General features: G+C 37.4%; 1 protein-coding gene across 1 annotated transcript in view; it reads left to right on the forward strand.

Annotated features, from left to right (window-relative positions):
- Nucleotides 1-25349, forward strand: part of TMPRSS11E (transmembrane protease, serine 11E) — a 47245-nt gene extending 21896 nt beyond the window's left edge. Inside the window, exons 3-10 of the mRNA XM_008064048.1 lie at nucleotides 469-590; nucleotides 2907-2974; nucleotides 6650-6813; nucleotides 10976-11014; nucleotides 11972-12149; nucleotides 13075-13334; nucleotides 13918-14060; nucleotides 25046-25349. Of these exons, the coding sequence (XP_008062239.1) occupies nucleotides 469-590; nucleotides 2907-2974; nucleotides 6650-6813; nucleotides 10976-11014; nucleotides 11972-12149; nucleotides 13075-13334; nucleotides 13918-14060; nucleotides 25046-25207 (1136 nt within the window). The 3' untranslated portion in view covers nucleotides 25208-25349. The remainder of the gene's footprint in view (nucleotides 1-468; nucleotides 591-2906; nucleotides 2975-6649; nucleotides 6814-10975; nucleotides 11015-11971; nucleotides 12150-13074; nucleotides 13335-13917; nucleotides 14061-25045) is intronic.
- The last annotated feature ends 365 nt before the right edge of the window (nucleotides 25350-25714 follow it).

A 25714-nucleotide genomic window follows, 5' to 3' on the forward strand; every position in this document is an offset into this window, starting at 1 on the left:
CAAAAAAAAAAAAAAAAAAAAAAAGAATCCTGTGGTCAGAATTGATGTGCCACTGATGGAAGGGGAAAATCTACTTATGAAATATAAAAATGCTGTCACTCTTGGGAAGCTTCTGAACCCATCCCTGTTTGTGTGCTCAGATGGCGTGACTTACTATCTCTTGTGGCTTATTCGGGAATGGGCAATACATGAGTAATCAGCCCACAGCTCCAGTTGGTATTTGTACAATATCCCAGGAACACCAGGCATTATTTATAGTTTGTACACCCTAAATCATATGATAATAAATGTTGTCTTTTATCCTGTGATAACTTTGAAGCCTGAGGCAGGATGAGAAAATGATGATGACCTGCCTTAGAAGCATTCCTTCCTGTCTCAGTCTTTCCAGCAACCACCAAATGGGGAAATAATGATGCTTTACATACATCTGATAAAAATTATGATAGGATTTTGCCTCTCTCCTTATAGACCAAAGGAAGACCTACAATTACTATAGCACATTGTCATTCACAAGTGACAAACTATATGATGAATTTGGAAGAGAGGCTTCTAATAATTTTACAGAAATGAGCCAGAGACTTGAATCAATGGTAAGCAATTTTCCTCCACTTCTAGTACATTTTCTGTCATTTTTTTTTTTTACCATATTCTTTGAGTATCCTAGCTTCTAAAACATCCACTCGACTGATCCCTATGCCTCTTTGCAAAATGGGAAGAGGCTCCATGTAAAGGATATAAAATAAAAATGACAATACATGACTCAGAAGAATATGCATCACAAAGCTGAACCAAGAGATCTCTGGCAATTCATTTATATTCCTTCTATTTACCCTTTATTATCCCTTTTTTTGGAGTCAAGTTCTCACTCTGTCACTCAGGCTGGAGTGCCATGGCAAAATCTTGTCTTACCACTGCCTCGACCTCCAGGACTTAGGCGATTCTTCCCACCTCTGCCTCCCAAGTAGCTGGGACTACAGGTGCATGTCACCACACCTGGCTCATTTTTTGTAGAGACAAGATCTTAATATGTTTCTTAGCTTGTCTTGAACTCCTGGACTTAAGCAGTCCTTCTGCCTAGGTCTCCCAAAGTGCTGGGATTACAGATGTGAGTCACCACATCTAGCCCTCTGGTCACCATTTTTGTAGCTGAGGCTACACACTTGATCATCAGAGTATAGAAATTCTGAAAACACAAGAGTGGCCCAAAATATACTTGTTGTATTATAGACTTCCTAAAAAAACAGACCCTGACACTCCTACATAGTATTTTAGTTTGTAAAAATATCTGACTTTCAACGAGTGTTTGGTATGTAAGTTTATAGAAAAATCAATGTATACTCCTCTTTATCCTTAAGGCATCAAAATTCAACTTAGGGGATCAATAAAATATTGAAAAACCTGGAAAAGTCAGCAGTATGGGTTAAAAGAACAAGGGCCTGAGTGACAACTTCTTAGTGCTATCAGATTACTCAAAGCATCCTTTTACTTCTCCTAAGAGTCTGTGAGGTTATTAGTGGTATAATGTGATGGAAAGAATTGAACTAAGGAGTTGGAGAAGCATCTGGTTCTAGTAGTATCTACTAACTAATGATACATAATTTGAGTCATCACTTGATCATTCTAGGCACATTTCCTTATATGAAAGTTAGGGTGTTTAAATATGTAATTTCCAAATTGTCTATTTTAACAATTGGAATTGTCTATCTCAAATATTCAGTTCTAATATCTCAAATAAGAGCAGAATGGAAGGGAACCTCCCCGCCCTAGTCCCCCACTCCCCCCGGAAAATGCCTGATAGGCAGGAGGCCTGAGGATTTGGCCACCTAGCTGAGGTGGAGGTTGAATCTTGGTTACATTTGTACTCGCAAATGCCAAATCAGGGAAACATATGAAGAATCTCTTCTCTAAGGCTAAATACACATATAAAATAAAGGAAAGAAAATGACACTAAAAAGGTCAAGGAACGACGCTACTATTTTTCTTGTTCTTTGTGTCATTCACCAAAATAAATTTTATTTAAGTAAATAAAATCCAGATGGATGTAAATCTAAAGGCATCTACATGGGACTTTTTAATACCTTCAAAATTAATACTAGTTTTGAATTTGATAAAAATGAATCCTTCAGTAAAAATTTCCCAGTGAATACTGTCATCCTACTTAGCTGATTTGTCTCATAATTGTAGAAACTGTTCTTGGCTACAAAACCTCAGGAGTCAATGAAATGTAAGAAAGAATAAAAAGGCTCATTGGTTCTGTTACTCAATCACCAGCTTGTAATAACTGTTTAGTAAATATTCACTTAATGTTTCTTTGCCTACACTTCTAATTTAAGAAATTAATTTGGCCGGAATTCTTATTTATAGTGGTAAGAAATAGCTTCACAAAATATGTTTAAAAAATCTTACCAAATTAAAATCATTGATGTGTTAAGTATCTCAGTTCACATAGGCCTTTCCAAGAACGTTTTGCGTGCTGAACTGGGCATACTTGGCAACATTTTAACTAGATTTGGGGACCATGTGACACTGTCATGCACTCATTTCTATGACCCAACTGTCTCTTGACAGAATTATTATATTTCCTTTGTCTATGTGCAATAAAATTCCTTATCTCAGGGTATAAATGCTCCCTCTTTCTTTCCAAGAAATGGCATGTTCATTCTCTTTGGTTTCTTTCTGAGTGATATCACTGCTACAGCAGATTTCACTTCTGGCCACTATGTTTCTCCAGCTCCTAATAACTCATTTTTATGGCAAAGTTCAGTTGAAATCACCGAGAATACCAAAATAGATTCCCCAATCTTCCTCAAGTTCAGAACACTGTGAAATGTCCATCAGTGTTTTTTGGTTTGTTCTGTTTTTCCATTTTCCACAGAGCTGACATATTTTGAATATTTTTCAAACAGGTGAAAAATGCATTTTATAAATCTCCATTAAGGAGAGAATTTGTCAAGTCTCACGTTATCAAGTTCAGGTATGTAAATCTAAAATGCTGACTTCTGAAGTTAATTTAATGCTGAAGCCATTAACCAGCAATATATAGGTTTTAAAGTGTTAATGAAATGATGTAATTCAATTCAACAAACATTCATTTGATACCTTTTCTGTGTGTAAGTCATGGGTTACAAAGTACCTTACTCATTCTTTAAATCCAAAAGTAAGCATTTTCAAATGATTGCCAGGGACAGAGGTGTAACTGGTGTCTGTCTGTCTGTCTATCTATCTATCTATCTATCTATCTATCTATCTATCTACCTATCTATCTATCCATCCATCCATCTATCTATCTATCATCTATCTATCTGGGGGAATTCTAACTTGCACAGATAGAGACCTAACACACATCTTGGTTTAATAGCAATTAATGTCCTATGTAAAATAATATTTACTTGAACATAAAGAAGCAGCAGGAAAAAAGAAAAATTATGACTAAGGCACCACTAATGCTAAAGACAGGAAATTTCAAGGAGGGTATGATCAACAATGACAAACATTGCTGACCAAATAATACAAATACTGAGAAGAAGTCACTGGGTGTGTCAACTAGAACACTTGGATTGTTATTTATTTTCCTATTTTTATTTTTATTTTTTTTTGAGTTGGAGTCTCACTGCGTCACCCAGACTGGAGTGCAGTGACCGCTCCCGGCCACTGCAGCCTCGACCTGGGCTCCGGCCATCCTTCCGCCTCAGCCTTCCGAGTAGCTGGAACTACAGGCGCGCGCTTCCACACCCGGCTCATTTTGATTTATCGTAGAGATGAGGGTTTGCCAATCCACTCACCTCGGTCTCCCAAAGCGCGGGATTACAGGCTGAGCCACCGAGACTGGCTATTTTCCTGTTTTTAAAGCTTCTCTTGCAGGGTCGGTGGCTCAGCCTGTAATCCCGCACTTTGGGAGGCTGAGGTGAGTGGATTGCCTGAGCCCGCGGGTTCGAGACCCGCCTGGGCAACTTGGCGAGACCTCATCTCTACAATAAATCAAAAAAAAAAAAAAAAAAAAAAAATTAGCTGGGTGTGGTAGCGTGTGCCTGTAGTTCCAGCTACTCGGAAGGCTGAGGCAGAAGGATCACCGGAGTCCAGCAGGTCGAGGCTGCGGTGGCCGGGAGCGGGCCACTGCCCTCCAGTCTTTAACTCTTTGTTCTCTTCCTTATCATTTTTAAAAAAAAGTTTTAAAACAAAGTTTATTAGCGAGAAAAGAAAGAAGGAAGAAGAAAGATTTATGGCAGAAAGACCCGGCATGGGCGAATTTTTAAAAGAAAAACTGCCCTTATCATTTTCGTAAACTTCTATTCCACCTCTGTAGGCTCTAAATATTTAGCTAAGAAGAGCTCATCTGTTAATCAACCATCATGAGATAAACAAGTTCAGACCACAACATTTTAAGGAAAATACTAAATAAAAATTTTAAGTAATATATCGTCATAATACACAATATTTTTATTTTTCAAAAATAGGATAAGAACTGTTTCCAATATTATTCCAATGAAAAAACTCTAAAGGTTACTTCCCAGTCTATTACTTAGCTGACACCTCTGAGGCATTACTCTGACCACTTCCTCCCTAAAATTCTGTACTCTCTGGTATTTGAGATAGTATCCTTTCTTGGATCTGCATCTTCTTCTCTGATCCTTAAGTTTCACTTTCTCAAAGGACCACATCTAGCTACATGGCTTCATATGATAGTGAAATCCAAGTGTCTGTCTCCAGTCTGACCTATTTTCCGATTTCTATAACTATATTTCTGCCCATGCACATCTCCACATAGAAGTTCTACAGAAAATGTCCTAACTCAAGGAGAATCAATCACATTAATGAGAAACCTAGAAGTCATCATATATTCCTCTCTTTCCCGAGCCCCTAATACATAAGAATAACTGCATTTTCCATTTCTATTTTCCATATTACTTTCTAATATGTTCTCCTTTTCATTTTGGTAAAATGGCTACTGCTACTCATTATTCTTGCTTGTGTTATTACAGTGGTGAGAAGAACAAATTTATTTGAAAGAGGAAGTCAGTTTTAGAGAGCTAAGACACTACAGGATAATATTTGATTGTATGAAGAAAATATACTTTATATATACCATGGAATACTACCCAGTCATAAAAAAGACTGACATAATGTCCTCCATAGCAGCATGGATGCTGTTGAAGGCCATTATCTTGAGTGAAATAACTTAGAAACAGAAAATCAAATATAGCATGCTCTCACTTAGAAGTGGGAACTAAACAGTGAGTACACATGGACATGGAAATGAAAATAATAGACACCAAGGACTCCAAGAGAGGGAGGGTGGAAGAGTGGGAAGGGAGCAAGGATTGAAAAGCTACCTATTGGGTACTATGTCCACTATTTGGGTGATGGGTTCACTGCAAACCCAAACCCCACTATTATACAATATATCCTTGTAACAAACCCACACACAAACTCTCCAAATCTGTAATTAAAAAACGATACTAGAGGACCATATGAATGAGTGTGACTTGGTGGAGGGAAAAGAAACTGAGCAGAAGATAAAAATTTGCAAATCATCAACTCAAAATTTTGGAAAGCTTGAGTATAAATTTTCCAGAAAAAGCATAATGCAAAGGGGGAAAAAAGATGATTAAATCTTGAAGAACAACAATATTTAAGGAGATGGAAGAAAAATAAGAAACTTGAACATAAAGAAAGAGCAGGAAAAAAGAAAAATCGTGACTGAGGCACCACTGATGCTAAAGACAAGAAATTTCAAGGAGGATATGATCAACAATGACAAATACTCCTGACCAAGTAATATAAATACTGAGAAGAATCCACTGGATATGTCAACTAGAACACTTGGATTGCTATTTATTTTCCTGTTTTGAAAGCAAGGTTATAATGAACATGTCTATACATATGTCCTTGCACACATAAGAGTGCATTTGAAGATTTAATTTCTAGAAGTGAGAAATGCTGTGTCAGAGAGGAAGGATATTCAAATTTTTAACAGATTAACAAAATTCCTCCAAAAATCAGATTTTAATATATATTCCCATTTACAGTTCATGAACGTAAGAGTTGATGTAGTATATAGTGAAGAGTGAGATCCTTTGGAAACCACGAAAAGGAGAGGGGAAAATAGAGGCGGGATGATTCCAAAGTAGTTACTCACAAAAGTAGTACTAAGGTTAATTAATGCTCTGTGTTGAAAATACAGTCACATGAAGTCAATCTAATTTGGTCAAACTTTCCAATATCTTTAGAAGTTGTTTAGGAAAGTCTGAAGATTGCTTAAGAGAAATAGGTGGATTCAAGTCAGAAGAATGAAACTTGAAAGCCAAAACCACGGTTGATTTCACTCACCACAATTATATTTGGTAATTTTGAATAGTTGACAATATAAGTGTCTTTTTATATTAATAGTTATGTACTTAACTAGATCCTTTGGTGGTAAGTGAGACCATGGACACACTAGCAGACTATCAGAAAAGCTGTTTGGGGTCTCGTACATAGTCAACAATGGTGGTACAGAAGGAAACATTTATGGATTTATTTTGTATGTGTGTTTCAAATAAATAATAAAGGAAGAAAACAGATTGTGATACTTTCTTCCTTCCCTCCCTTTCTCCTTCCCTCCCTTTCTCTCTCCCTCCATCCCCTCTGTCCTTTCTTTCTTGATTCACAGTCAAGAGAAACATGGAGTGTTGGCTCATATGCTGCTGACGTGTAGATTTCGCTCTACTGAGGATCCTGAAACCGTAAACAGAATTGTTCAACGTGTTCTACATGAAAAGCTTCAAGATGCTGTAGGACCCCCTAAAGTGGATCCTGACTCAGTTGAAATTATAAGTAAGTTAATTTCTCTTATCTAGTTTATCTTACATAGAACTGCTCTATGTTATGTTTGGTCTTGCTAGTAATTAAAAACATTTTTTGGCTGTCCTTCAGTTTTGGGGACTTGTCACCAATAGGATATTTCTTTGGAACTAAACTCATTCTAATGAAGTATTTTAATTTTTAAAACTACCCTAACAAACTTTTCATTAACTACTGGCAGTTTCTTTTATATTGAACATTGTACTGTGACTGTAGAAACTAATTCTAAGTGGAGGAAGTGGTTTTGTATATTCTTCTTTGTCTTGTTGCCTTCATTTTATGTGCTGATAATATAATGTGTGGAAAGGCTCCTGCCATGCACACATTTGCTTCCAAATGTCACTAATACACTTTGTTGTTGCTTCTTCCCTTAAATTATTTACCAGTGAAAAAACTTATGATATACTTAGTTTTGGTATATTTGCAACTATAAGTGAAAAGTTTTAGGTAGGTTTTCTTGTTGTGGCTGTCAGGTTTTTTTTTTGTTTGTGTTTGTGGGGCCATATCGAACAAAATAAGTAGTGATAGGTCATCATTATTAGAAAGTAAGAAACACAGCTGGGCATGGTGTCTCATGCCTGTAATCCCAGCACTTTGGGAGGTGGAGACGAGAAGACTGCCTGAACCCTGGGGTTCGAGAACAGCCTGGGCAACTTGGCGAGACCTCATCTCTACAATAAATCAAAAAATTAGCCGAGAGTAGTGGCTCATGCCTGTAGTCCCTGCTACTTGGAAGGCTGAAGTGGAAAGATTGCCTGAGCCCAGTGGGTTGAGGCTGCAGCGACTGTGAGCATGCCACAGCACTCCGGCCTGGGCAACAGAGTGAGACCAAAAAAAAAAAAAAAAAATTGAGAGCCATGAGATCTTCAGTGGAATGAAGGTCTGCTTAAGTGCTGAGTCATATGTTCTAGAACAGTGCAGGTCAGTGGAAATACTCTGTGGGCACAAGTACAATATGAAAGTTTCTGGGAGTTACACTAAAAAAGTGAAAATAAACATGCAAAATTAATTTGAATAATTTGTATATTTAACCCGACATGTCCAAAAGATTATTCTTTCAATAAGTAGTCAATGTACAAATTATCCATGAGGTATTTTACATTTTTTTGTACGAAGGCTCTGAAATGTAGTGCACATTTTATATTGGTCGCACATTTCAGTTTAGACTGGCCACTTTTCAAGAGCTCTCTGGCTGTATGAATGTGTCGTTAGTGAATGCAGTAATAAATATGGAAGTACTAGGGAATAGGGAATACAGAACAAGTAGAGAGAATGAATACAAACTGCTAATATAAAAGTTGACAGATCTAAGTAGAGGCCTAAACTGATGGTCAGTCACCCTGATTGCTTAGGGTGGAGGCTTCAGTAGTCAGGGTCAGCTACACAATTTGTGCACCCAGCGCAAAATGAAAATGCTGGACCCTTTTTCAAAAAAGCAAGAAAAAGTACTGTTAAAACTAAAATATATGTCCTTTCTTTCTTCCATGGTCTATCTCTTGACTTTTCTTTTCTTTTTTTTGAGTTGGAGTCTCACTCTGTTGCCCAGACTGGAGTGCAGTGGCCACTCGCGGCCACCGCAGCCTCAACCTGCTGGGCTCCGGCGATCCTTCCGCCTCAGCCTTCCAAGTAGCCGGAATTACAGGCATGCGCTACCATGCCTGACTGATTTTTTTTTGATTTATTGTAGAGATGAGGTCTCGCTGCCCAGGCAGGTCTCGAACCCTCGGGCTCAGGCAATCCACTCACCTCAGCCTCTCAAAGATGCGGGATTACAGGCTGAGCCACCGAGCCCGGCCACTTTTCATTTTTATTTGCCCATTTGTGTCATTCTAAGTGAAAAAAGTGAAATTGTTACTAGAAGTTTTACTGTTTCCTTCTTGCAGTGTTAATGTTAAATGCGTATATGGGCGCATTTAACTTGTATGCAAAACCATGAAAATTATGCAGCTGTGTTTCGTAGCTCGTATATGAATCTTTCTCATTTTTGTCAGATCAGTAGAAATAGTGCACAAGGATAACTTAACTCTCTGTGTTTCTCTTCTTCATATGAGCACATTCTACCAATGTGCTCTACCTTCAGCTTATTGAAGCATGAGGGAATATGAAAGAATAGGAACTCTGCGTTTCCCTTTCATTCCCCTTCTTTCTATGTCATTATTTTCAACAAAAGCTGTTGGCTAATACGTGGAAGTAACAGCAGGAAGAAAGGATATGATAGGGTTTCTTGTTTCTTGGTGTTTATTAAAATACTATTGTCTTCTTTCTGGGGGTCTAAGCAAGTCCCGGCTGAAACAAAAAACGTGGTCCCTCAGGGACCGTCAGGACCCCACTGCTGACTTGGTGGAAGTTATAACATGCTTGTCTTGTATTTGCTTTGAGTCTTGCTGAACTTCTACATGTTGTGGGTTCACCAGAATTCTGATTTTATAGGGCATCACAAATGATATATGCAAACAGTGTGGCAAGAAACTGTGGACACACATTTTTATTTTTATTTTTTAAATATGGGGTTTTGCTGGGTCACCCAGGCTGGGGTGCAGTATTGTGATTATAGCTTGCTGAAGGTTCAAACTTCTGGGCTCAAGCGATCCTCCTTCCTCAGCTTTCTGAGTAGCTGGTAGTCTAGGCACATGCCATTATGCCCAGTTAATATTTTATTTTTCAAAATTATCTTATGTTTTTCATAGAGATGGAGTCTGGTTATATTGCCCAGACTGCCTCCGCCTCTCAAGTAGTTAGGATTATAGGCATGAGTCACTGTACCCAGCTGAACATATATTATATAAATCTCCTTTGCTCACATTATTCTCTATTATCCTATTGAACTTAACTTTCAAAGCACAAGTTCCAAGATACAATTACTAAGAATTTTAAGATAACAATAGCAGAGTATTACATTGCATCAAACACAAGGACATTATAAGTGGGGGACCCAGGGCCAATGCATAAGTCACACATACTGGAAGTCAGCCTTGTCAGTAGTATCAAACATACAAAACCAGAACTTTCCCTAGGAAGTGCTTGAGATAGAGAAGAACATGTTATATGAAACAGAGACATCAGAAGTGGTCCTTTTAATATTAACTTAGAACAAATGGTTTTTTTTTCTTTTTTTGGGGGAGTATCTTACTATGTTGCCCAGGCTGGTGTGCAATGGTACTATCCTAGCTCACCACAGTCTCAAACTCGAGGACTTAGGCAATCTTTCTGCCTCAGCCTCCTGAGTAGTTGCAATTGCAAGAGCATGTGACCACATCTGGCTAATTTTTAAATTTTTTGTAAAGATGAAGTCTCACTGTTGCCTAGACTAGTCTCAAACTCTTGGGCTCAAGCAATACTCCCGCCTCAGCCTCCCAAAGTGCTGGGATTACAGGTGTAAACCAACATTGCCTAGCCTTAATTCCTTTTTTAACATTTTCCCCACAAATAGCCAGAATAAATAAAATCAGAAAGAAGACTTGAAAAAATGTAGATTTCCAGTAAATCTATACTATTCAATACTAAACAAATTAGATGAATATCTTTGCATTGAGAACATTCATCCTGCCATTTCAAAAAGAGTAGTTTTGGACGTTAGAAATTTACTGAGTCTGAAAGTCTGAGCTTAGAGTTTTATGTATCTAATGACTGGGTTTGTGTTTGCAGAAGGTTAGGGCTTAATTGTTGGGAAGTCAACACACTAAGGAGTCATTGACTGGAGTTGAATTTGAGGATTAAGTTATGAAGATGTGACTCATGTGTTATATAAATGGAACTATGCTTATGTGCTTAGTGAAATAATCTGAAATAATGGTTAATAAAAATATAATTACATTTGGGAAGTCAGTACAATGGTTTAGATCAATATTTCCCAAAGGGAGCCATGGACTACTTGTATCTTATTTCCTGGTATAAAATTCAGATTTGGGGGCTTTAACACAAAACTACTGAATTCGAAGAATTATTGGGAAAGGAGCAGTCTCTCCTGCTCAAGGCAATGACAATATTATGTCTGTGACAAACTGTGTTGTTTTTTAAGTAACCTATTCTATGTTATGATAAAATTAACCAGCCTTTTGGTATTTGAAATATTCAGAGGAAAAGTGCAATTCTGATGTGTTCACCCTGTTCTTTTCACTATTTCTGTGTATTTCAGAAATCAACAAGACAGAAACAGACAACTATCTGAACAATTGTAAGTTTAATACATTTATTAAAATGGCATTACCTGAACGTAAATAGTTAACATTCTGGATCATTTAGGCTTTCTTTGTGTTCCTATTATAAAGCCATAACAGATAAAGTGTAATTGATTTGTGCACAGTTCATGGTGCTTTATCTTGTTTCTGAGCAAATTTTATTAGTAAAGAATAGTACAATTGAGAGAACCTTGGAGTGGGCATATGGGTGCCTGTGGCAGATGTGTAGTGAAAGTGACTTGTGCAACTGTTAAAGAAGCGACAAAAATGATCACTTACCAATGCTCTGTTTGCAGTTATCTATAATATACTCTTGCAAAAGTTTTCTGAAGATTATATAAAACAATTCCATATGTTGATATTATTCAGCTAGAGGTAGAAACTAATTGTCATCGTACCCTAAATAAAATCTTCTTGATATTTTAATCCTATTTCATGGAGAGTGCAGGCAATTATGGCACTGGGATATATTTTGAAGAGATTATTGAAGGCCCAGATAATGTCTTTACCCATACTTTATAAGTGCTGACTCTAGGTCTAGTATTTCCCTTTTCCTATAGCCAAGTATAAAAAATATTGAGAAAGACACACACACACACACACACACACACACACACACACACACACAGTGCAAACACACACACATATATAGAGAGAAGAGTGTGCCTGTTATTGTGCTTGTCATTATTATTATGATGGAAGCATCAAGAAACTCCTAACAAATCCTGTTTGGACGTAGGAAAGTAAAGGTACCCTAGATGAGGTAATAACTGATTTACATCTCACAAGATGAATAGGAGTTAACTAAATGAAACATTACAGTTTACAGAAAAGTAAGACCATGAGAAAATATTTGATACTCCTGGAGTTCAAAGTACAAGACATTTGCAACATAGTAACACCATGTGATGCTTAAAACAACTGCTAATTAATGAACCATCTCTCTTTGTCAGGCTGTGGGACACGAAGGAGTAAACCTGCGAGACAAAGCGTCAGGATCGTTGGTGGAACAGAGGCAGAAGAGGGTGAATGGCCATGGCAAACAAGCCTGCAGTGGGATGGGACTCATCGCTGTGGAGCAACTTTAATTAATACCAAATGGCTTGTGAGTGCTGCTCACTGTTTTAGAATGTAAGTTTTGAAACTTCCAAATGACTGGGGAGAAACAAAGTGCAATAGATGTTGGCAAGAAGAAAATGCCTCATGAATTTTCAGAGAGGTTAGTTTAGTGTAAATGAAAGATAATGTGGAAATCATAAAGGGAGTGAGAAATTCATACACCTTAGTAAGACGTTTTCTAATCTGGAAGTGAAAATGTCATCATAGTGCATGTTGGTAAATTGTGCATTGATAAGACCACAATAATTTGTCAAAAGAAAGTGGGAATATTAAAATCATCTTTGGACTTAGAGCTTGATGTTGAAGGGAAGTACCCTATCTTCATGCTGAGTATCTCTATCAGAGTTGGAGCTTGGGTAGGTAGCAGGTTTGACACCAAGGGGGGACATTTCACATGGTAAGAAAAATAATTAAGTATGATAAATTTTGAAGTAGCAAATTGCATGAATGAATAGATTGGCTAATTATATTACAAGAAATGAAGAAAAGTTCAACCTAGTGTCAAAAACATCTGCAATAGATAGAAGAGTAGTGCTTTGTAAATAATTGTGTAGCCTTCAGTGATGTGTATATTTGTGGGTAAGGGGCATGAGTGAGGCGCATAGAATATATTTAGTTCTCTGATTCTGTACAGGATATTCTTTCCACAAGTCCCTTGGACTCATTGATGTCCAGAAATGTTAACAGGCCCTAGGATCGGGAGTCGATGGCTTGGCATATGGAATGGCGTGTATATTCTAGGAAATGCCGACTTTCCCACCTGATCTGACCTCAGAACCTTATTCTCATATTAGAAAGAGTTTGTTTCTATACATAGGAACTATAAATTTAAAAAGAAAAAAGTCTATAATTGTACTAAATTAACTTGACTAATAGTATAAATTATTAGATTTGCAGCATATTAAACTGAAATTTATTGTTTATTTTTTCTACCCAGGTATAAGGACCCAGCCAGATGGACTGCTTCCTTTGGAGTAAGAATAAATCCTCCAAAAATGAAACATGGCCTCCGGAGGATAATCGTCCATGAAAAATATAAGTACCCATCACATGACTATGATATTGCACTTGCCGAGCTTTCTAGCCCTGTTCCCTACACAAATGCAGTACATAGAGTTTGTCTCCCTGATGCATCCCATGAGTTCCACCCAGGTGATAGGATGTTTGTGACAGGTTTTGGAGCACTGCAAAATGATGGTGAGTACCTGAAGAAACACTCAAGCCAAATCCAATTTGCTGTTCTGTGACATTTAAAGAACGAAATATCAATATGTCAAAACATGATGGTTGAATGGTCAGATGAATTTGGGGCCAATTCAGTCCTTACAATTACAGTAAGTAATTTAGAAGACACACGAATTTCCTCCTGCCTAAATTACTATTAAATAAATCACTACTACCACAGTAATGGTGCTGATAATGTGTCTGAAAGAGTAACTATGTCTCCTATCCACTGAACATTTTTCTACAAAATTAGTCATTTTCCAGATTAGGGCTCAATATTGTATCCAATTGTGAAGATTAGAGAATCATAAAGCCACCATTCTTCACTAATAAATCTTACTTCTAATCTTAACAACAGAGTATAAATTACTTACATAACTTGAGGTTTTTTCTAGTAGTTAGGAACAAATTCTCTTTCCAAACATTACTGTGTCTAAAAAATGATTATTCCAAAATTCTATATAACCGTTTTATTCAGTAATTATGAAAGATTTTCTTCAGGTTTATAAAATATATGTATGTCTACAACTACAAAGACTTTTTTTTTCTCCTTTAGGTAATAGTGAAAATCATCTTCGGCAAGCAGAGGTGACTCTCATAGACACTAAAACCTGCAATGAACCTCAAGCTTACGATGGTGCCATAACTCCTAGAATGTTATGTGCTGGCTCCTTAAAAGGAAAAAGAGATGCGTGCCAGGTAAATTGCTTTGCTTATTAGTATGCTGCATACTTTTTTGTTCACTTTGAAATAATTACAAGTTATGAACACATTATTTCAAATTTAGCTATTATTACTATTACTTAACATTTCTAAATGGACAGAAAAAATCACAAGAGAGTTAGTAGAATGTAGGGAAAAAAGCATGGGTTTCTGAATTAGATCACTCTGGATTCAAATTCAAGTTCTGCTACTGATTAGCACGTGATCTCAGGCAAATTACTCAAATTCGTTGAGTTTAATTACAAATTTATAAGTCACAATGATAGAGTACAGAAGAGTCACATGTACCTCTTCACCCAGGTTTCCTCAGTGGTTAATCTCACACAACTATGGTACAATATAGGATCTAGGACACTGACAGTGGTACAAAATCTGTCTTAACTCTATGGCATTTTGTCATGTCTAGATTTGTGTAACCACCACTGCAGTTAAAATGGAGAAATATTTTTATCACTACAAGATCCACCTCAAGGGTAGCACCCTTCTCCTCTCTTTGTCTCTAACATCTGGTAATCACTAATTTGTACTCCATCTCTTTAATTGTGTAATTCCCAGAATGTAATATAAATAGAATCAAGCAGAGCAATTTTTATAGAATTCAGTCTTAGCTTATGTACTAGTGTTTTTGACTATATCTTTGCAGCAAAATTTTAGTGGTTTTTGTAAGTTATGTTATGTGCATATATAAACATATATATATTTGTGTATATCCATAGATATACTTATATGCATATATGTAAAACTTTACAATTATCAGTTTAATGATATTGACATTTCACTAACTTGAGTTGAGTGTGGAATAGAAAACCTACCTCCCATTAAGTCCCTTTACTCTTCCTTGTTTAATATTAATAAATATAAATATTAAATATTTTCTCTATATTTTGAGAGAATCTAGACATCATATCAGACATTGTTTTTCTTCAACTACCAAACATAACTTAGAAAACTGAAGAGGGAAAGAAAAGTGTGCTTACTTACAGAGTTGTTGTTTTTTCTTCCCTAATTTTCCAAGATTCCTTTTTCAAAAAAATCATTTCTTTTCCATTTTAGAAACATCCTTAGGCACCGTTTTGACATAGGTATGCTGGCGACAAATTCTCTTTGAGTGCAAAATCTTTCTTTTTTTTTTTTTTCTGCTTCACTACTGAAGCATAATTTTAGTAGGTGTAGAATTTAGGATTGACAGTTATTTTCTTCTAGAACTTAAATCATGGTTTCTGTAATTTATATCAGGAATCTACTGCTATTAGAATTACTTTGTTTTAAATAGTTGAGGTGTCATTTCTCTCTTCCTGTGTTCAAGAGCTTTTCTTTGTCTTTAGTTTTCAGAAGTTTGATAATGTGTTTGATAATGTGCATGAATTTCTTTGGGTTTATTCTGTTTGAGGTTTTCTCAGCTTTTCGAATCTGTAAATTTATGCCCTTTGACAAGTTTGTAAAATTTTCAGCTGTTATTTCTTAGAATACTTTTTCAACTCCACCTTATTTCTCCTCTCTTTCTGGAACTCTAAGCACATTAATGTTTACTCTTTTTATTATAGTCTCAGAGATTCCTGAGCTTCTATTTGTTTTTCACCTAATTTTCTCTGTTGTTCATATTAAGTGGTTTTTATTGTTTTGTCTTCAAGTTCACTGAATCCTTTCTCTGTCATTTCTATTCTTCTGTTAAGCCCATCCAGGAAATTTTTTATTTTGGTTATTAAATTTTTTAGATCTAGAATTTTTATTTGATTCTTTTATATATACTATTTCTTTGTTGAGACTTGCTTTTTTGTTTGTTAGTTTGTTTTAAGCATGGTTGTGATTATTACTGAGACATTTTTATGATAGTTGTGTTAAAATCTTTGTCAGATAATTGCAACATCTGTGTTATCTCAGTGTTGTTGTCTATCGATTGCTTTTTCTTATTCAAGTTGAGACTTTCTTGTTCCTTTATATGAAGAGTGATTTTCAAGTGTTATTTTTTTTAAGATTGTTAAAATTATTTAAAACTTAGATCTTACTTAAGTCTTCTGTTTTAGCATGCCTCTGCTGACATCACACAGCAGAGCGGGGGCAATGTAGGGAGGAATTTCCTCATTCTCTACTCATCTTCATTTGATACCAAAGTGGGCGACTAGTGTCTCATTACTGCTGCATACCTTTCAGATCCCACATCAGACCCCTTTTGATATCACTCTGTCTGGGACCACCTTGTTATTGCTCACCTTTTGGCCTCTGCTGACATCATGGCATAGTGATTTTATTATTGATTGGCAGTGGTGAAAGTCTTAATTCTCTACTACATCTCCTCTGACATCACACTAGTGAAAGGGAGAGTTATGCCTCATTATTACTGGGTGGTAGTTTATGTTTCTCACTGGTCACCACAGAAGAAGTAAGGGAGGGCTTTATTATCACCTGGCAGGTCTGAAAGTCTGGCTTCCTATTCAGCATACTCTGCTACCAGTCTGTTGGGAGATTGGGCTTTCTTATACCTGGTGAACATGGAAATCTTTCTCTGTTGTCCTTTGCTATCTTCCTGAGTTTTTTGTTTTCCCAGGTTGCCCTCTTACTGGCTCTTTGTCTGCCAAGGAGAGCGGAATTTTCTGGAAGCTTTAAAAAAAAAACAAAAAACTGCACCTGTTGGCAAATTTCCAGGTTGCTGACTTCCTCAGTTACTAGTTTAAGACATATGAAGCAAAAGGGAAATCCAGGGAACTCACTGCTGTATGATTCCTTGAATCTTGGGTTTCTTGCCTACTTACTTTTTTTGCTTTACTTTTCAGAATCTTTTTATATTTGTTTTATCTATCTATCTATCTATCTATCTATCTATCTATCTATCTATCTATCTATCCAACTACCTTATCTATCTATCTATCTGTCTTTCTATTTATTTTTACTTAGGGAATTATTTTTATTTTATTTTAAGATGTGGGGTGCAATTCAGGGTTAGGTATACAAATGTTCATTATGCAGATACCCTTGTTGATGGGATTTGCCCATCCCTCTCCTGGCAGTTTCCCTCAACTGCCAATCCCATGTCCCCTCCCCTGTCAGTTTCCCAGTGTGGCGAATTCTGAAAGAACTAGAAATTGACCTTCTATATGACCCAGCAATCCCCCTATTGGGAATATACCAGGTGGAACTCAAATTGTTCTATAAAAAAGACACCTGCACATGCACGTTTGCTGCAATTTTATTCACAATAGCAAAAACATGGAACCAACCATGCTGCCCATTGAAGCTGGACTGGATTAAAAAAAATGTGGTGCATATACATATGGCATATTATACAGTCACAAATAAGGACAAATATATTTGTTTTATTCCTAATGTCCAGGTTTTTGTTTGTTTTAGCTTATTTAACTAAAAGCAAAAAATAAAAGTAAATCTATTTTATCTTGCTCTGAAGTTTATACATCTTTTTGAACCCTGATTGTGCTTTTCAGTTTATAGCCTAGGGCTGTCAATTTTGTACCTTTGACAAATGTGAACATTTTGACCTCTTTGTCTTCATCCTTTCTACTCATAAATTCTTGGAGGAGACCAATAACTGACTCCTTGTGTATGTCACTACATGCTCCTATCATTTTCATTTTGTGATTTGACAGACCTTATGTTTAGTATGATTCTTATACAGTATATTGCTGTTTAAAATACCATGTTACAGAGCCGGGCTCTGTGGCTCAGCCTGTAATCCGCGCCTTTGGAAGGCTGAGGTGAGTGGATTGCCTGAGCCCTTGGGTTCAAGACCCACCTGGGCAACTTGGCAGACCTCATCTCTACAATAAATCAAAAAATCAGCCGGGCGTGGTAGCGCATGCCTGTAATTCCGGCTACTCGGAAGGCTGAGGCGGAAGGATCGCCGGAGCCCAGCAGGTCGAGGCTGCGGTGGCCGGGAGCGGCCACTGCACTCCAGTCTGGGCAACAGAGTGAGACTCCAACTCAAAAAATAAAAAAAATAAAAATAAAAAATAAAATAAAATACCATGTTACTTTGTATGCTTTTAAATCTGAATTCAGAAAATAGTATGTCATCAATTTCTAAGTTTTTTTAAAATAATTTTTTATGTTTTTCCTCTTATATTTTTACATGAACACTGAATCTGTTTTTCCTTCATTGGTTCTACCTCTTTAACTCACTGTTGGTTTTACCATGTTTTTTTTTTAACCCTAACATTTACCTGGGTTAGTTATTTTAGCATTGTTCAGTTTGCTACATTAAATTCTCTTACTCTGTTGATATTTCTCCATACTTCTGGCAAATGTTCAAGGTTAGACTCACTTCACTGTGCTTCATTTATGCTCTAAAACTCTAATTGCTCCTGAAGGAACAAAAGAAAGAAGATAGATTGGTCCCATTGCAACATTCCATAAAGTTGATTTTGTAACTCAATCTCCTAAAATGAAGTTAAGTTAAAAAAAAATCCTTGAAAATATACTCAATCCTTGTAATTTCCAGATTCCATATTTGTCAATTCACCTACTTGCTAAAATGTATCTGTAATCTCAAAATCAACTCAAGGCGCTTCTATGATCATTCACAAGCATACAGAGTGGCTAAAATTTTGGTTACTCAAGGTGCACACTGTTATCTGAGGTTGAAGTGGATGATATGGTGCCTTTGATATTTTAACTCTCATACTGTGAAGAAGTGTCTTTTTTATGGTTCATGTAGTGCTGCATTCTTCACATTAGTCTACTTTTTGTTTGTGATTTTGTTGTTTAAAATCGCCCCCAATTGTAGTGCTGTAGTGTAGTGCCGGAGATTATGATGTATTGTATGGAGAAAATATGCGTAGTGTGTAGGCTGTGTTTAGTCATGCGTTATGCTGTCAACTATGTGTTCAATTTTAATAAATCAACAGTAAGTGTTCAATAAGGCATCTTTAAACAGAAATACACATAAAAGATTGTTATGTACTCATCAGTTGACAAAAGGTGACCAGAGGCTCTTGGAAACCTAAATCTGTATTTCCCCTAAGAACAACAATTCAATGGTAATTAGTTCAGTGCTTGCAGTAACTTCATAGAACCTAACTACCTGTATTTTATTTGTCTTCTTCACCTTCACAGCATTGGTGTTTAGATATTATCCTGGACCTTTCGTCTTAGTTACCCTTCTTGTTTCCAGCTTTACCAAAACTATTGAAAACATTTTTTGCTTTCGCATTTATGATGATCCTTCATGGTCTTCATTCAACTATCTCTGCATTTATTTATAATAACTTTCTTCCCCTAGATTTCAGAGAACAAATGCATGCCACCTTAGTCTTTTAAAATTGTAGGAGCCCACGTGTACCCATCACCTGGCTTCAACAATTATCCATTCGTGGCCAATTTTATTTCATACCCCTCCACAATTTCTTTACCCCCCTTTTCCCCTCAAAAATTTTTCAAATCAGCCGGGCTCGGTGGTTCAGCCTGTAATCCCGCGCCTTTGGGAGGCTGAGGTGAGTGGATTGCCTGAGCCCGCGGGTTCGAGACCCGCCTGGGCAGCAAGACCTCATCTCTACAATAAATCAAAAAATCAGCTGGCTGTGGTAGCGCATGCCTGTAATTCCGGCTACTCAGAAGGCTGAGGTGGAAGGATCGCCGGAGCCCAGCAGGTCGAGGCTGTGGTGGCCGGGAGTGGCCACTGCACTCTAGTCTGGCGACAAAGTGAGACTCCAACTAAAAAGAATAAAACTTTACACATCACAATACCTCACTTCAAATTATACTATCAGGTTGTAGTAACCAAACGGCATGGTACTGGTACAAGAGCAGACATGTGGACTAATGGAATTAGAGGCTAATTTTTTGATTTATTGTAGAGATGAGGTCTTGCCAGATTGCCCAGGCTGGTCTTGAACCTGTAGACTCAAGCAATCCTCTCACCTCAGCCTCCCAAAGTGCTGGAATTATAGGCTGGGCTCGGCTTATTCCACCGACATGGTGGCGCATGCCTGTAGTTCCAGCTAGTTGGAAGACTGAGGCAAAAGGATCACCTGAGTGCAACAGGTTGAGACTGCGGTGGCTGCGAGCGTGCCCCTGCACTACAGCCTGGGTGACAAAGTGAAACTCCGATTCAAAAAAAAAAAAAATTCCCAAAAACAATCGTGTGAAAACCCCGGCTTGCTAGTGCTGAGGTTAACCGGCATGGAAGTGTAGCCCTGAGCAGAGGCAAAAGTGTAACCCGCCAAGGCCCAAACCGTACACAAGGCGGGTTGCACCTCTCCTGGGAGGAAGTTTTGGGTAAAGATACTCTTTGTATTTTCTTACAATGATGCTTTATTGTTTAGGAACTGCTTATTAGTGAAAACATGTGGTATTCAGTTTTGTGCTTATGTGGCTTATGTGATAGTTCACCTAGAATGATGGCCTCCAGCTGCATCCGTGTTGCTGCAAAGGACACGACTTTGTTATTTATGACTGTGTAGTATTCCATCACATATAGGTACCACATGGGATAAGGAGCACACAACCCCCCATTGAGTACCATGTCTGCTACTGGAGGGAGGGAAGGCTCACTAGAAGGCCAAACCTCACCTGCAGCAACTTATGTGGCAAATCCTCACATGTACCCCACAACCCTAAAATTAAAAAAAAAATATGATGCTCCAAAAACTTCTGCCTGTGCAGTAGCTGAGTTGAGAGTTTTTCTCTTTTCTTCTGAAGATTATAAACTACTCCCATTATTCTGGCTTCCTTGGCTAAGGAAAAAACACATATAAACCATCACAATCTCTTATACTGATACAACTCTTCTTCTCGCCAATCCAATGTGAGCTAACCAATGCTAGTATAACAGACTCTCTATTTTTCTCTATTTAATACTTGCCTCACATCTCCATGTTTTCAACTTGTCATGCCATTAGACACTCTTATCTCTTTTAAAAAATAACTTTGTTTATCCTCAGACACATTTGCTTCTGTTTCTTTTCTTAAGTTTATTGACTTAAACTTGCTGTCTTTGTTGTTTTCTGTTTCTTTTTTTTGAAAGCAGGATTTACTGAGAGGACAGGAAAGCTCCCACAGTGGTAGGGGACCTGAAAGGGTTGCCTGTCATCATCCAATTTCTTTATCCTAATCTGCTCTACCTGCATATAGGATTGAGTTTCACTTATTGAAATTATTTATGTTCAAATAGTTTTATATGGCACATCTTATTTATTTAATTTAATTTTTTAAATTTATTTTTAAATTCATATTTTATTTTAAAGATGTGTGGTACAATTCATGATTAGGTATACAAGTGGACTTCGTACAGGTAAAGTTTGGGCCTCCCTTTGATCCCCACTTTGCCTGGTTTGAGATCAGGTACGCTTATTGATGCTATGCCCTCCAGCAGTATCCTACTACTGCAAATCCCATTCTTACAGTATTACAATAAATATTCAGGGTCCGTTTACGAGTGAGAACATGTGGTACTCTGTTCTTTGTTTCTGTGATAGATCACTGAGTATTACAGACTCTAAAACTGTCCAAGTTGTTGCGAAGTCTATATGTTTGTCCTTCTCTATGACTGTGTAGTATTCCATCGTGTATATGTACTACATTTTTTTATCCAGTCGAGTTTCAATGGGCAGCATGGTTGGTTCCATGTTTTTATGGTTGTAAATAGTGCTGCAATAAACAGGTGTGTATAAGTATCTTTTTTTGCAGAATGATTTGAGTTCTGGGTATATTCTCAGTAGGGGGTTTGCTGGATCATGTGGAAGGTCAATCTCTAGTCCTTTTATAAATTGTGACACTGTTTTCCACAGAGGTTGAGCTAGTTTGTATTCCCACCGGCTGTAGAAGCGTTCCTTTTTCTCCACATCCTTGCCAGCATCTGTTCTTGTTTGTTTTATTAATGATGGCCATTCTTACTGGGCTTAGGTGGTATCTCAATCTGGTTTTGATTGGCATTTCTCTGATGATGAGTTAGGCTGAGCACTTTTTCAAGTGTCTGTTGGCTGCCCATATACCTTCTTTTCAGAAGTGTCTATTCATGTCTTTTGCCCACTTAAAAAAAATTTTTATTATAAAGATGTGAGGTACAGTTCAGGGTTAGGTATACAAACATTGATCATGCAGGTACCCTTTGTTGATGAGGTATGTCCCTCCCTCCCTTAGCAGTTTGCCTCAATTGCCAATCCCAACCTCCTTCCCTGACAGTTTCCCAATACTGCCAATCACTTTCTTATAGCATTATAATTGTTCAAGTTCCTCTTATGAGTGAGAACATATGGAACTCTGTTCTTTGTTTCAGCGATAGATCACTGAGTATGATAGACTCTAAATCCATCCAGGTTGCCGCAAAGTCCATATATTTGTCCTTCTTTATGGATTTTTGCCCACTTTTTAATGGGGAAGTTTGTTTTTTTTCCTTTTAGCATGTTTGAGTTCCTTGTAGAACCTGGATATTATGCCTTTGTCAGATATACAGTTGGCAAATATGTTTTTTTCTATTCTGTGGACTGTCTCCTCACTCTCTTGATGGTTTCTTTTGCTTTGCAGAAGCTTTTCAGTTTAATGAGGTCCCACTTGTCTATCTTATCTTTTATGGCATGGAAATCTGAGATTTTGATCAGTTCCGGTTTCCATAAGGGTGTCTTCTGCATTTTCTAAGATTCTTATATTTTGAGGTTTTACATTTAGGTTTTTGATACATTTAGAGTTGATTTTTGTGTAGGTGATAGGTAGGGGTCCTGTTTCAATCCACATTGCTAAATAGAAACTGGAAGCAGTTCCCTTGAAAACTGGAATAAGACAAGGCTGCCCACTCTCCTCCTATTCAATATTGTGTTGAAAGTCCTAGTTAAACCAATTAGACAAGAGAAGGAAATGAAGGGTATCCAAATAGGAAAAGAGAAAGTTAAATTTTCCCTCTTGCTGACAATATGATCTATACCTCGAAAATCCAAGATAATCTGTCAGAAAACTTTCTTGCACTGATAAAGGACTTTGGCTAAGTCTCGGGGTACAAAATAAATGTGCAAAAGACAGTACATTCTTATACACCAACAACAAACAGGCAGAGGACCAAATAAAAAGCACAATTCTATTCACAACAGTCACACACAAGAAAGAAATACCTTAGCATCTTCCTAACCAGAGAGTGAAAGACCTTTACAATGAAAACTACCAAAATATTGCTCACAGAAATCCAAGAAAAAAGTTACGAACACATTATTTCAAATTTAGCTATTATTACTATTACTTAACATTTCTAAATGGACAGAAAAAAATCACAAGAGAGTTAGTAGAATGTAGGGAAAAAAGCATGGGCTTCTGAATTAGATCACTCTGGATTCAAATTCAAGTTCTGCTACTGATTAGCATGTGATCTCAGGCAAATTACTCAAATTCATTGAGTTTAAGTTGCCTTATTGCTAAACCAGAAAAAAGTAACTCTGTGTTGTTGTTGCTTCCTGTCCTTTTTTCGAGAATTACATGAATTAATGAGATAATGTGTTAATTAATTAAGAGTTTCATAAACCATTTAATGGGTGGCCAGTAACTACAGACACAGGATCCTGAGAAATGATTGGCCAGTACCTTGCTCTTAAGATCCATGTAGAGAAACAGATCTCTGGAGTTTGCAGGATAAAATAATTCAAATTTGTGGTTTTATATATGTATTTTCTAAGTTCTGCCATGTGCCAGACTTAGCACTTTACATTCATTGTCTTATGTAGTTTTCACAGTAATCATCAGAGGTAGGTATTATTAGGAGCATTTAAAAGTAAGTAAATGTTTTTCTCTTTTTTTTAAGTTTTATTTTAAAAATGTGGGGTACGATTCAGGATTAGGTATTCAAGTGGACGTAATACAGATAAAGGTCTTAGTCAGCTGGACGGGCCAAACTTAAAACCCAGGTGTTGGACTCTAATGTCTGTGCTCCTTACCAGTAATACATGTCTTAGCATTTTTTTGGGGGGGGGAGGGGAGAGTTATGTCACACCAATAAAGAGGCAACCTGTATAGGAAGTTATTTTGTCAGAAAAGTCAGATAAATTTAGTGTATAGTTCTCAAAGGAGATGAAGCCTTTAATCCCAGTGTACTGAACCCTGAGGCTAAATCAATTTTTCTGGTATTGAAGCTCCTCCTTCAGGTGAATAACTGACACAGGCGAAGGCAATCACTTCTAAGTTCAAGTACACTGAATATTTTCGAAAACTGCCTCTTTCATTACATTCTGAAGCTAGAAACATACTTGGTGGGGGTGGGGGTGGGGGAACCAGAAAACCACCAAATTGTGTATTTATTCTTACACATTCAAACTTCAGTCACCTTCGAAGTACTCTCCATTTAATGCAATACACCTATTAAGACGTTTTTTTCCATTGCTCAGAACAGTCTTTGAACTTGCCAATTTTGATAACTTTCAGTGCTTCTGCCATTTTTTGTTTTACCTCTTCCACATCAGCAAAATGTTTTCCTTTGAGGACTTTTCTCATCTGGGAGACAAACAAACAAAAAAGTCTCTGGGGACAAGATCTGGTGAATAAGGAGGGTGTGGCATGGAGGTCATGCCATTTTTGGTAAAAAAAAAAAAAAAAAAATTAATGCGTGCCTGTAGTTCCAGCTTCTTGGAAGGCTGAGGCGGAAGGATAGCGGGAGTCCAGCAGGTCGAGGCTGCGGTGGCCGGGAGCGGCCACTGCACTCCAGTCTGGACAACAGAGTGAGACGCCAACTCAAAAAAAAAAAAAAAAATTGTTGAACACTACTCAGCAGTGGTGTAGACAGGTGTGTTGTCATGGTGGAAGAACCAGTCATCTGTTTGCCACAACTTGGGATGTTTCTTCTGCAAATCATGACACAACCTTCTCAAAACTTGCTATTAAAGATTTTGGTTGGCTGTTTAATTTGGAGGAACAAATTCTGAGCATACTACCAGGGACCTACCTTCCAAAAGATAATTCTGGTTCTTTTAGGAGATCCCTCTCATAGCAAATTCCTCTGTAATGAATGATGAATTACTAACCTGTCTCTTTTCCTTTAGGGTGACTCTGGAGGACCCCTGGTTGTTTCAGATGCCAGAGATATTTGGTACCTTGTTGGAATAGTGAGCTGGGGAGATGAGTGTGCAAAACCCAATAAGCCTGGTGTATATACTAGAGTGACTGCCTTGAGGGACTGGATTACTTCCAAAACTGGTATCTAAGAGAAAACAAAAACAGAAGCAAAAACACCTGGCAGAATGGAACATATATTTTGTGTAGAGGCCATTTTTAGAGATACAGAATTGGAGAAGAAAACTTGCAAATCACCCAGCTCTGACTGGTCTCACTGATCTGTTTCTGATGGACGAATTTTCTTCCCATCTCTGTTCCACGTGTGAGCATCCTGCCAGATCGACTTGGTCCCAGCCTGCATTCATCTGTTTTCTATAAGTTTTCTGTCATCAAAATTCCGACTTGTTGACATAAATTTCTCACACGTATATACAATTTAAATCAATCCCTTCCTTCATTTCCTCAGCTTCTGTCTTTTCAGTACATTTCCATTTTCGAGGTGTGAAACAAGAAATGAAAAATATATACAAAGAGAAAAAGTTACATTTTTTTTTTTTTTGAGTTGGAGTCTCACTCTGTCGCCCAGATTGGAGAGCAGTGGACGCTCCCGGCCACCGCAGCCTCAACCTGCTGGGTTCCGGCGATCCTTCCGCCTC

Source organism: Carlito syrichta, unplaced genomic scaffold, assembly GCF_000164805.1.
Source record: "Carlito syrichta isolate Samal-C Ts95f unplaced genomic scaffold, Tarsius_syrichta-2.0.1 Scaffold307184, whole genome shotgun sequence".
NCBI classification, from domain to species: Eukaryota; Metazoa; Chordata; class Mammalia; order Primates; family Tarsiidae; genus Carlito; species Carlito syrichta.